This window comes from Ctenopharyngodon idella, chromosome 2 (genome assembly GCF_019924925.1).
Source record: "Ctenopharyngodon idella isolate HZGC_01 chromosome 2, HZGC01, whole genome shotgun sequence".
Classification (NCBI taxonomy): Eukaryota; Metazoa; Chordata; class Actinopteri; order Cypriniformes; family Xenocyprididae; genus Ctenopharyngodon; species Ctenopharyngodon idella.
This window is the reverse complement of record NC_067221.1, coordinates 1,490,058-1,502,119: the sequence shown is the minus strand read 5'-3', so window position 1 is coordinate 1,502,119 and position 12,062 is coordinate 1,490,058. Positions and strand designations below refer to the sequence as shown.

The following is a 12,062-nucleotide window of genomic DNA, read 5'->3' as shown; positions in this document are numbered from 1 at the left end:
CAAGCCGCGCACTCAGGTTTATGGCTGCTATAAATTTGACCTGCCACAAGATGGCACTGTTTTCAACACTTGATGCTTCGAATCTTTTTCCAAAACAATCAGAGAAAATCTTCAAAGATTTAAGAGGCTTCATTTCTCCATCCCTACTCTATAGTTTTAGACATTTTTTGCAAACATTTCAATCAAGTTTAGCTGTTTTAGAGAGCGTTTACTCATATTGAGCCTGGTTTTGTCATTTTTCGTGTGTAGAAATAGCGTTATTTTACACACAAACATTATTGGTTCATCCTTCTGAGATTGTCCACATTTGTAAAACCAAACGTTTCAAGATGTAGGAAATCCAAGATTTGATAGAAAACACTTTTATTTAAGAATAAAAAAGACGTTAATTACCACTATAACCAGCAGATGGCAACAGAGGACTATTTATTATTTGCGCATATATTTCCTGTAATAGTTTTTCACTCAGTTTCGCTTTTGAATAAATATTAAACATTATAAAATCTCTAGGTTTAAAAAATACATTTCGTCAAGGTGAAGTATGAGGTACTCACAAAATCTCATGAAAAACAATAACTTTTCTAGTGAATGAATTACACAGGAAGCGAGCACCGCTCTCCATTTATAATCACTCAAGCTGTCAGTCAGTGCAGCACAAGATCAATGATTTTAGCTATTTTAAATAGGGAACATTACTGTTTTACTGTATTTTTTATCAATTAAATTCAGCCTCGGTGAACATAAGAGACTTCTTTCAAAAAACAATCTTATAATTGCTCTGGAATAAATACATACATTGGGTCTGTTTCCTCCTGGTCCGATAGGGTTCATCATTGTGTAGATATTTTCACTGGAGTTTGTGGAGTCTAGACGAGAAGTGAGCAGAAAGACATTTCAGTTTGAGCAGCACAACTTCTCCAAAACAAGAGACCAGAGTCGTATTCAGATTTACACTAGATCAATGCAGAACATGGCTGGACTGGATTAATCACCATAATAAACGTGTTGCTTTAATGATTTATGGCCTGTGTACGAGAGAGAAAGAGGGACCCTAATCTGTGGTTCAGCATCACAAACAGAATCACATGGCGATGAGCTGATGTTGTCACATGTTTTTGTTTTCCTGCCAGAGGAAGTGCAGGTAACCTTGCAGTGATATTGGCTGCTGGGTAATGAGGGAGGGAGAGGGTATTAAACAGGGTGTTTGTGAAGTGCTGAGCATCGCTCTTCCTGGAGAGAGACGGAGCATTTGCGGCTGTGCCGATTATAGACACGAGGTGAGAGCAAGTGTGTGAATGACATGCATAAGGAACAGATCTACTGTACCTCCTGGGCTTGGCATTATGGGAGTTCCTGGTGGACCGCCTCCTCCTGGAGGACCCTGAGGGAGGAAACACGCACACAAACATGAGCGTGGCTTCTTTAGTGTGTAACAGTACCAGAACTACCAGAGGAGCAGTTTTTAAACAAAGACACTCTAGGCACGAGGGAGCCATTACGCCGCTTTGACTAATGTGCAGTTATTTTACTTTTAAGAGAGGCATTGCTAGGAGCAAAACTAAGCAGGATCGTAATTGCTCAAGTAAAATCAATACATTTAGAAACTTTAATATGTTCTTAGTTATGCTTTTAGCTTCCAAATGGAAGAGCTACATTTTGCAGTTTTCCTTTGAGCTGAAGACAGAGAGAGGAAACAATCTCTGGATCTCGCTCTTTGAATGTCAATATGGAAGTACATTAGCAAACAATTTTAGTTCTATAAGGCTATTTTTCTCTTGAATCATTGAAAGCATCTTGACATTGTAACTAGAGGTCGACTGATAGTGGATTTTACAGTTAATGATAACTAGGTTGGCCCACGCTGCCTGATAGCCGAATAATCAACCGATAGTTTTTAAAATGGATATTGAATGAAAACAAACATACATAAAATGGTGAATTAAAAACCGTACTGGACCATGAAAATGTACTGTACTTTTTAAATATAAATATTAATACATTAATTATATCTTGATCATTCATATTAGTTCATAGCGCATTAATTAATGTTAAGAGATACAACTTTAAAATGTAAAACTGTATTAGTTAATGTTGAAATTAACAATGAACAATACTTTTATTAACCTTTAATGTGACATATGGATTCTTACTGTAAAGAGTTAATGTGACAGATGGACTCTTACTGTAAAGGGTTAATGTGACATATGGATTCTTACTGTAAAGAGTTAATGTGACAGATAGACTCTTACTGTAAAGAGTTAATGTTACAGATGGACTCTTACTGTAAAGAGTTAATGTTACAGATGGACTCTTACTGTAAAGAGTTAATGTGACAGATAGACTCTTACTGTAAAGAGTTAATGTGACAGATGGACTCTTACTGTAAAGGGTTAATGTGACATATGGACTCTTACTGTAAAGAGTTAATGTGACAGATGGACTCTTACTGTAAAGGGTTAATGTGACATATGGATTCTTACTGTAAAGAGTTAATGTTACAGATGGACTTACTGTAAAGAGTTAATGTGACAGATGGACTCTTACTGTAAAGAGTTAATGTTACAGATGGACTCTTACTGTAAAGAGTTAATGTGACAGATAGACTCTTACTGTAAAGAGTTAATGTGACAGATGGACTCTTACTGTAAAGGGTTAATGTGACATATGGACTCTTACTGTAAAGAGTTAATGTGACAGATGGACTCTTACTGTAAAGAGTTAATGTGACAGATGGACTCTTACTGTAAAGAGTTAATGTTACAGATGGACTCTTACTGTAAAGGGTTAATGTGACATGGACTCTTACTATAAAGAGTTAATGTGACAGATGGACTCTTACTGTAAAGAGTTAATGTGACAGATGGACTCTTACTGTAAAGGGTTAATGTGACAACTGGACTCTTACTGTAAAGGGTTAATGTGACATGGACTCTTACTATAAAGAGTTAATGTTACAACTGGACTCTTACTATAAAGAGTTAATGTGACGTATGGATTCTTACTGTAAAGAGTTAATGTGACAGATGCACTCTCACTGTAAAGTGTTTCCATTTCATATAAATCCAAACATACTTAAAGACGGCCATCTTTAAACATCTATTAGACACATATGTATATTATATGTAGACTCTCACACTTTAGTAGCTTCTATTTTAGAACACTTGATTATCAAATCAAAATATGTATTACAGTGACGATAAAAAAAGAACTAAAATCGGACGTATTTCTGATTTGTTTATATGTTTCTGTCGGCTGCATAAACCATATCAATTTGTTTTCTCACATTACAAGCATAACGAATGTATTAAAGCGACCAGCTGGATATAAACTAATGCAAATACATGGTAATAATCGTGACATTAAATGTTTGGCTCGGTCTTGCGTGTGTTTTTGTCACATTGTTTTAACCGCTTGAGGTATTGCTAATGTTAGCGTCCTCTCAGCCTTGACGGCAAACAAACTGCTGTTCTCCACTAATGCAGCATGATTACTTTATTATGATATTAAAACGCATACGGTAGTGTACTGTATACATACCGCATTAACTATTGGCAATATTTTTGAAAGGCTGCATTAATTACGAGAGCAGCCATTTGTTAAACTGCATGGCCTAAGTCACATCAACCAAAATTCAGAGTTTCAGAGCAAGATATTACATTTTGATGAAATATGAGAAAGACAGCTTGTAAGTTGTTTCTTTTTTATGCAATAAGACAATTTGTGTCTACTACAGAAAGTAAATTTTGACTCACCACGTAGTTCCCTGGAGACGAGGAGGAGTATGCTATCTGTCAACCCAAGCAAAAGAATATGAATACAGCTTGTTTTGATGGGAATAAAACATTAAACTACACCATTTAATGGTAAAACTATGATATATGAATATAATAATCTTTGTTATATATTAAAGTACCATTAATAATGCATGTCACGTGTTTGTCTGCAGCCACAAAGTTACGTGTACAGCGCACGTATGAACTTACCGAGTTAGCGTTGGGGTTTGGCCAGGGGCCACGTCCTCCGGGTCCCCTGAGAAAAAGACAGGTTAACAAACAGGGGTTAAAATTAACATTCGCCAACCCGGCAAATGCGGGTGAAAATCCACCGTGGCGGGGAACACATATCAACACACTAGCCAATTTGGCGGGTTATGATTCATAAATGATGTTCTGTCACTTTGCATGGCATCAAACTCACATGTTCATTCCGGGCATGCCTGGACCGCCGAGAGAGTTGGGAGGAGGCCTCATACCCCCATAGTTCTACAGTGGGCAGAGAAAACAAACACAAACATTTCAACAATCACTTTTATAGAACCAGTAAAATCTGGCTGGACTGGAATCCAGTATTAACCTTCACCAGTGTCACAGCATTTAAAAATAAATAAATAAATACATTTTATATAATTCAAGTTGTATATATAAGAATAATTACATACAAATAAATGTATTAAAATAAGTAAATAAACGTATTTATTCTTAAAATTAAATATATACACAATTATAATACTTAAATTATAAATTAATTTTAATTTTATAACACATTTATTTATATACTTACTACATTTTTACATGTAATTATGCTTATATATACACAAATAATTATTATTTTTAATAATTATTTTTAAATTGTATTTAATTTTATTAATTAAAATATTAAAAAACATTTATTTTAATATATTTATTCATATATAATTCTTATATACAATTATAATTATTTTTAAAATCATTAGAAATATATACAAGTACATTTAATATAAATAAATAATAAAATGTTTTTATTTTTTATTTAAATAAAAATTAAATTCTAATTGTATATATCAGAATAATTACATACAAATAAATGTGTTAAAATAGTGTATTTATTTCTAAAGTTAAATATATACACAATTATAATACTTATTACTAAATTATACCTTTTATATATTTAAAATGATAAATTATATTTTAATTTGAAAAATAAATACATTAAATAAATTTACTTATTTTTAATATTAAATATATATACTCAATTATAATACTTAATACATTTATTTATTTATTTGAATACATTTATTTGTATGTAATTATTCCTATATATACACAAAATTATTAATTTTAATAATTATTTTTAAAATTGTATTTAATTTTATTATTTTAAAATTATTTTAATATTTATTTGAATATAATTCATATATATATATATATATATATATATATATACACACACACACACACACACAATTATAACTAATTATTCATAAGAAATAAATAAATAATAAAATGTATTTTTATTATTTTTTAAAAATATAATTAAATAATTATAATTGCATATGTAAGAATAATTACATATAAATAAATAAATGCAAACTCAGTTGAAAATCTGTTGTCTTGGCATTATTTTGGTACACTATCTTTTGCAATTCAGAGTAATTCAAAATCTCAATTCTCAAAATCAATTTCTTTTGCTCTGGGGCTGAAGCCTGGAATTTCTGCCCTTCATCCGCTGTCGTCCGTAGCGGTGGGGATCCAACCAAACAGGTTGGGATGCGACTGACACTATGCTAACGAAGTTCTGCTCAGGCAGACGGCGGCCCACCTGTCTGCTGCCCGTGGGTGGAGGGCAAAGTGTGACAGAGCCTTTCAGGCCTGAGGCAGCTTCGCTCTAACCCGAGCCTTTGTTCGGCGCTCTACCCAATTTGTCGAACAGATGCTGCACCAGCTGCCGATTTGTGCAGCGCCTCGCTTGCCAAGAACGAGAAGGACAGAGAGAGAGAGGAGCGAGGAGAACTCTGCTTCCAGCACAGGTGAGTAAAGAGGAGTGACGGCGTTCAGACGGTCTCAGTCCTGTGCCGTTTGACTACCAGAGGAGAAACCAGGAGAAAATGAGCACAAATATGAGCCTACCTGAGGACCCATGCCACCCATCCCTCTGGGAGGATTCATTCTCATCGGACCGCCCATGTTAGGATGTCCTGGAACATATTAGACTGATTTAGATTTAGAGGTATTACACAGGTGATAAAGTGAAGTGTTGGAGTGGATGATACCTTGTGGTCTGGTTGGGTCCAAACTGTTTGGCAGGAGTGGTTGTGATCCTGGAACTCCTACGGGAGGCTGTGGAGGACATACATGAACCAATGACATGCTAGTATCGCTACAGTACATCAGTTAGGAAGATTATTTTACATTAGAACACCAGAAACCAGAAGTCATTTAAATGCATAATGAATAAAATTAACATAAATAATTATTAATTTTAATAATTATTTTTTAAATTTGTACTTAATTTTATTAATTTCAAAATATAAAAACATTAATTTTAATACATTTATTTGTATATAATTCTTATATATACACAATTATAATTAATTAATCAATCATAAGAAATATATACAAATACATTTATTATAAATAAATAATAAAATGTTTCAAATTAAATATTTTACATTTTAAAATAATTGCATATATAAGAATAATTACATACAAAAAAATATATAAAAATAAATAAAAAAGAAAAATCTATTTGTCATTTTAGTAGTTTATATACTTTTATAGTATTTATTCATATTTTTAATTAGCTATTATAAATTGTTATAAATATAAAATAAATAAAATATAAATAAAAATATTTTAATAATTTAATTATGTTTATTTATTTAATTAATTATTCATTATATATTTTTTAATTATTATTAAATATTAAGTAAAATTTTAATTTAAGTTTTAGCAATTGTGTTATGCGTTTTTGTCTTTTTTATATATTTCTATTTAGATTTATTAATTTTATTTTAGTACTTACTAAACTTTATTTCAGCTAGTTGTCAAGGTTTTACTTTTTATTCTATTATTTATATTTTATTTTAAAATAAAATTATTTCAATTTATGAAAACAATTTAATAGTTTTAGTTCTGTCCCTTTAGCTAACAAACTTCTAGCCATGCAAAACAACAACAAACAAATATATTCAGAATAGAAATTCCCATGACTTCTGACTCTTTTTAACTCTAGAGTTGCCAGCCACTGCCAGCTTTTTTTATAATTTTCTCAAAAATCTCATGGACCCCAGAATATTTTGGTGATTAACTCTTTCCCCGCCAGGAGATTCAGTGCCCTTTCAGAAGTTGCGTAACAGCGCCCCCTACTGTATAACAGCACAAACATGGAAAGCCTGGAAAATTGCATCAATGGTGGGGAAAGAGTTAAATGACCCTTAAAATATCCTGACTGATTGTGTTCATCCTGAAGATGTGTGTAAAAATAAAAACTACTGTCGATGTGTTGATGTTTTCCGTACCTGATTTGGCATGCGAAGAGACGGCCGTGGTCCACCAGGGTACCGTGGAGACATAAAAGGCTAGAGGAAGAAGAAGAAAAGAAAAAAGGCGTCATTAGCAACATGTTGCCCTATTTCAGAAGAAAGCGAGAGCACTGTATAGACCAGAATGAATGAGTGCAGCAGGCCAGGCTATAGCAGATGGAATGGACAGACAGATGCACGGAGAGCAGAAGCCAACGCAAGATGACATCAAATATGTACATCTGACATCTCTCCTTCTGTCCGTCAACACAGAGACCGCTCCCGTTCTGCACACACACACACACTCTCGTACAGGAGAGCATCGGGAAAGGCCGCACTTCTCAAGTGAAAGTCTGGTCAGGAAGGAAAGTGACCACAACAACCCAAACGAGGGCAGTATCGTGCCTGCGTCCTGACATACAAACCATTAGAGCCGTGTGGCTGCGCGTCTGGAGACGAAACCCGACGCCACTTCTGCGGTCGAGGCCTGTGGGAAGATCCCCGAGAGACTCGCGCCAACTTTTAGAGCTCTGTTGAAGCATGTACCGGCGCTGAACGGATGAGGGAAGGGCTGTGTGTGTGTGTGTGCGTGTGTGTACAGCTAATTAGAGTGATTTCACCATTGTATTAGATGTTGTACAACCGTAGCGCTCTAATATGAGTGTTTTTTTCCAGGAGAAAGGAAACGGAAGTGTCTGATATGTGTAGGTTTCGCTGTGTTTTGTAGGTATGTGCATCGTTCAGTCAGTGTGTGTGTGTGTGTGTGTGTGTTTGTGAGGGAGGCTCTACAATATTAATGTGCTATTGATGGGGGTTGGGGTGAGGCCCGGGAGTGGAGGCCCATCTCCAAGAACAAGGAAGAGACTGAATTATTTATCCTGTTCGCAGGGAGTCGACTCTATGGAGGGGGTGGGAGGTATACAGGATACTTCACACTCCCAATATAGAGAAACAGAGGGAGGAAAAAAGAAAGAGAAGACAAAGGAGGAATGGACTTTAGGGCAGTGGCGTCAATTCAACAAAAGCCAAGGTATGGCAAACTCCGATGACGTCATCAAATCTTACTCCCTCTCACCTTTTCCAGCACAAAAGTTGGAATATTATACAATTTAAATGTTATTTTTAATTTAAAAAAAAAAAAAAAAAACTTTTTTTGTTCATCTATCAAAGATTGTCCCTGTTTATGAAACTAAAAGTTTCACAATGTAGGAAAACTAACGTGGTGAAAAACAAACACTTTTAAAACAAAAAATACATGAAATTATGATTATAACTGGTAGATGGCAGCAGAGGACCACTTATTGTCTCATTAGCCATTTCCACTCCATCATATATATTTTTTCCACACGTTTTGCTTTTGAATTATTTCTTTTTTTTTTTTTTTTTTAGAGATTATCAAATCCCTTTTATAACATCACAAATCTATTTTGTCTATTTTTTTGTCACTTTTTGTAAGGAAGTGTGAAGTATATATTTGTAGGAAATGTCACAAATTCTCATGAAAAACAAACTTTTTTCACACAGACAGTGAGTAAAGAGCGCTGCCTTTATAATTACTGAAGCTGTCAGTGCGAAAACTCACGTTTTAATCAATAAATCTAACTAAACTTCACAATAAATCTTTTATTTAAATCATGTCTTTGCTTTGTTTGTTACAATGTGGATTTGTGCGCGTTTAAAGCTTAGTAAACCAGTGCTAAACAAACTCATACTGCGTTTTGAGAGAAACTGAGAGGATTCTCACCACTGGTAACTTAAACACCTCTGATTGGTCATTATTTTCAACAGAAATGGCTGTGATTGGCTACAATACTAAATGCTGCAAAAGCACATTGTAAACAGACACATTTGCAGCGTCATTACATGAATATAATAACTAGATCGCTTTAATTTACTTGCTGTTCTTTTTTATTAAATAATTACAAATTATATACGCCCCTGCTTTAGGGTGTACGCCCAATGAAAATGGGATGTGAGGGTCTTAATGTAATTTTCACAGCTACACATTTACCAGATTTTTTTGGTCCACTTTTATTGTACACAACAGTACAACCTATTGAACTGTACTTGTATTCCTCACAGCCTTGCTTTCAGTTGCAATAAATCTAAATATTTAATCCATAAATGACAATTCTGTCATTACTCGCTCACTCTCACGTCGTTCCAAACCTGTACAACTTTATTTCTCTGTGTAACACAAAAGAAGATGTTCTGAATATTGTGCTGGCTGCTCCTTTCCATTCAATTTTAATGTCTTTCAAGCTTCAAAAATGATATAAAGCACCATAAAACATACACTACCATTCAAGTTTTTTTATTCGGCAAATAATTGATCAAAAGTAAAAGTAAAGACATTTAGAATGTTACAAAAGATTCAAAACTTTCAAATAAATGCTGTTCTTTTGAATTTTCCAGTCCAGTTCATGAACGAATCATTCAGACCAGATCTGAATCAGATTCAAAAGAACCATTTGTTCGCAAATCAGACATTGGTGCTTCTCTAATGAACGACATTAGATATCAAGACCTTCAGTGAATAACTTAATTGCTGTGTCTTTTTTCTTAAACAAATCTATCGTACAACTTCAGAAGACTTAAAATATAGCGCTAGAGTCAAATGGATGACTTTTGTCATACTTTTATGGTGCTTGTTTGTTTGTTTGATCTTTCTTTCTTAAAAGCTTCAGTCTCCGTTCATTGTAGTTGTATGAAAACATTTGCCGACAAAGTCTTGAAAATGTATACTTTTGTGAGACAGAAAGTCATACTTGTTTAGAACAACGAGTCTATTTTCATTTTTGAGTGAACTATCCCTTTAAAAATGGCGTCAACCCTGACTAAAGTCCATACACAGGACAGTTCAGTAAAATTCTGCAACTTTGGTTGGAAGCATGTGTTTCTGTGAATGTTTACAAGAAGAGGACTAGAATTATAAATAACCATGTAATTTACACTGTTCATCTTGCCCAAGTGAGTTGATGCCAGCGTCGCCAACAGTTCTCATGTGTGAGTGTGTGTATATCGAGGGTGCAAGCAAGGACACGGTATGTGTGTGTGTGTCTTACCTGGCCGTGTGGTCCCATCATGGGGTTGCTGGTATTGTGTGGGGGAGGCTGTGCGTGTGGTGACGGCTGCGAGCCGGGAGGCCCCTTTAAGAGAGAAGAGGGAGATGAGAGATGCACAGACGGCCTTCCAGTGAGGCCTGCTGCTGCCGAAGCCCTTGCACAAACACACACGACACAAACTCACTAAATACTACTAAATACTGCTGGGAGACCCAAAGCTACTGTGTGGATTTCAATGAAAAATGGCAGTTTATGGGAATCAAACAGCTAGCTGTTATTTCAAGCAGAAAGTTCTCGACAAAACATGGCAGGATTTTATAGACCCACTTCATCATTTTGAAGAAAAATGTGTTTCAGATGTATAAGTGATGAGAGAGTCTTCAAATTCATATTTCAACACCAACCATACAAGTTCAACAACAAATCAAGGCATTGTGGGACATTGAACATTCAGCTCATGTTGACTTAATGGAACAAAAGATCCAAATCACTACAAATATGGATGTATACCAATGTCAAAACGTTGATATGTGGGTAATTATGTTCATATGATGGCCGATATATTATATTTCAAATTGGGGGTGCACAATATACCGGCCACCATATCGGTATCGGCCGATATATGTTCATTTTTAATGTTATCGTTACCAGCTTGATAAGAAAATTGGGCCAATATATCAAAGCTGATAAATAATGGATTATTTCCTTCAGCTGAGACACTTCAGATGTGCACTGTTCATCATGATGGTTTTGAATTGTTTGAAATATGATTGAAATCACTTCAAAAAGGAAAATACAGTTAAGTGCAACATACAGCACAAGTCTGTCATATAGACTACATAATATTATAATGAGAACATTATAATTGTGTGCTTGAGACATGGCTTTTAATGGTGAGACTTTTGTTTTTGTAATCAGGCTCTCAAAAATTATATAAAATTCTGATTTAGATTTATCGGCCAATACATCGGTTATCGGCTTTCAAATATAAAGAATTATCGGCATTGGCCAAAATTTATCGGTTATCGGTATCGGCCACAATTTGAGACTTTTGTTTTTGTAATCAGGCTTTCAAAAATTAGATAAAAATTTTGATTTAGATTAATCTGCCACAGATCTGCCAAAATACAATTAGGCATGACAACATTATTATGTAAAATATGTTCATTTTGAGATTTTCTAGAGGTCACAGTGATACTAAATGATTAGTAAAATATAAAATATGTGGAAATTAGCATGCACAACTGCATATACAATATTAATCAATACCAATAAATGAACAAAAAAAACACATAGCAACACCCTTGTACCATGATTCAGAGTTTTGCAAACACCACGTACATATATTCATCAGAAACTGCATAAATAGTTTACAGAGAAGCATCGTTTATGTACTGTATGTACATACAGAGAAAGAATTTCCTCTTAATGTGTCATATAAACCCCCCATTCTATATAACTACTGCAGAGAGCATCCATTAGTGTTCATTAATGATCAACAGGCCATTGAGCTCGAGTCCAAAATGGTTCTGGAAGGAACATGAGACATCGTGACTAATAACTAACACAAAACAAAGGAGATTAGCTTCTATTCCTCTCTCCCCTGAACAACAAGCCCGAATGAGAAGCATATGGCATTATGGGTCCTGTGCACCTACATTAGGAGCGTTCAGCCAATCACAGTCGCTCTGCAGTTCTGCCTCATTGGGGAAGGATCT

The 12,062-nt window shown here is 34.6% G+C and overlaps 1 protein-coding gene across 2 annotated transcripts in view; it reads right to left on the bottom strand.

Annotated features, from left to right (window-relative positions):
- zgc:110158 (uncharacterized protein LOC553590 homolog) overlaps positions 1-12,062 on the bottom strand; it is a 75,006-nt gene that overhangs the window by 6,033 nt on the left and 56,911 nt on the right. Inside the window, exons 6-14 of one of the 2 annotated variants that reach the window (XM_051916333.1) lie at positions 10,345-10,428; positions 7,277-7,336; positions 6,029-6,095; positions 5,886-5,953; positions 4,198-4,262; positions 3,984-4,029; positions 3,753-3,788; positions 1,327-1,381; positions 796-866 (exon numbers count right to left, since the gene is read on the bottom strand). In XM_051916333.1, the coding sequence (XP_051772293.1) occupies positions 796-866; positions 1,327-1,381; positions 3,753-3,788; positions 3,984-4,029; positions 4,198-4,262; positions 5,886-5,953; positions 6,029-6,095; positions 7,277-7,336; positions 10,345-10,428 (552 nt within the window). The remainder of the gene's footprint in view (positions 1-795; positions 867-1,326; positions 1,382-3,752; positions 3,789-3,983; positions 4,030-4,197; positions 4,263-5,885; positions 5,954-6,028; positions 6,096-7,276; positions 7,337-10,344; positions 10,429-12,062) is intronic. The other variant, XM_051916343.1, reaches the window with a different exon arrangement.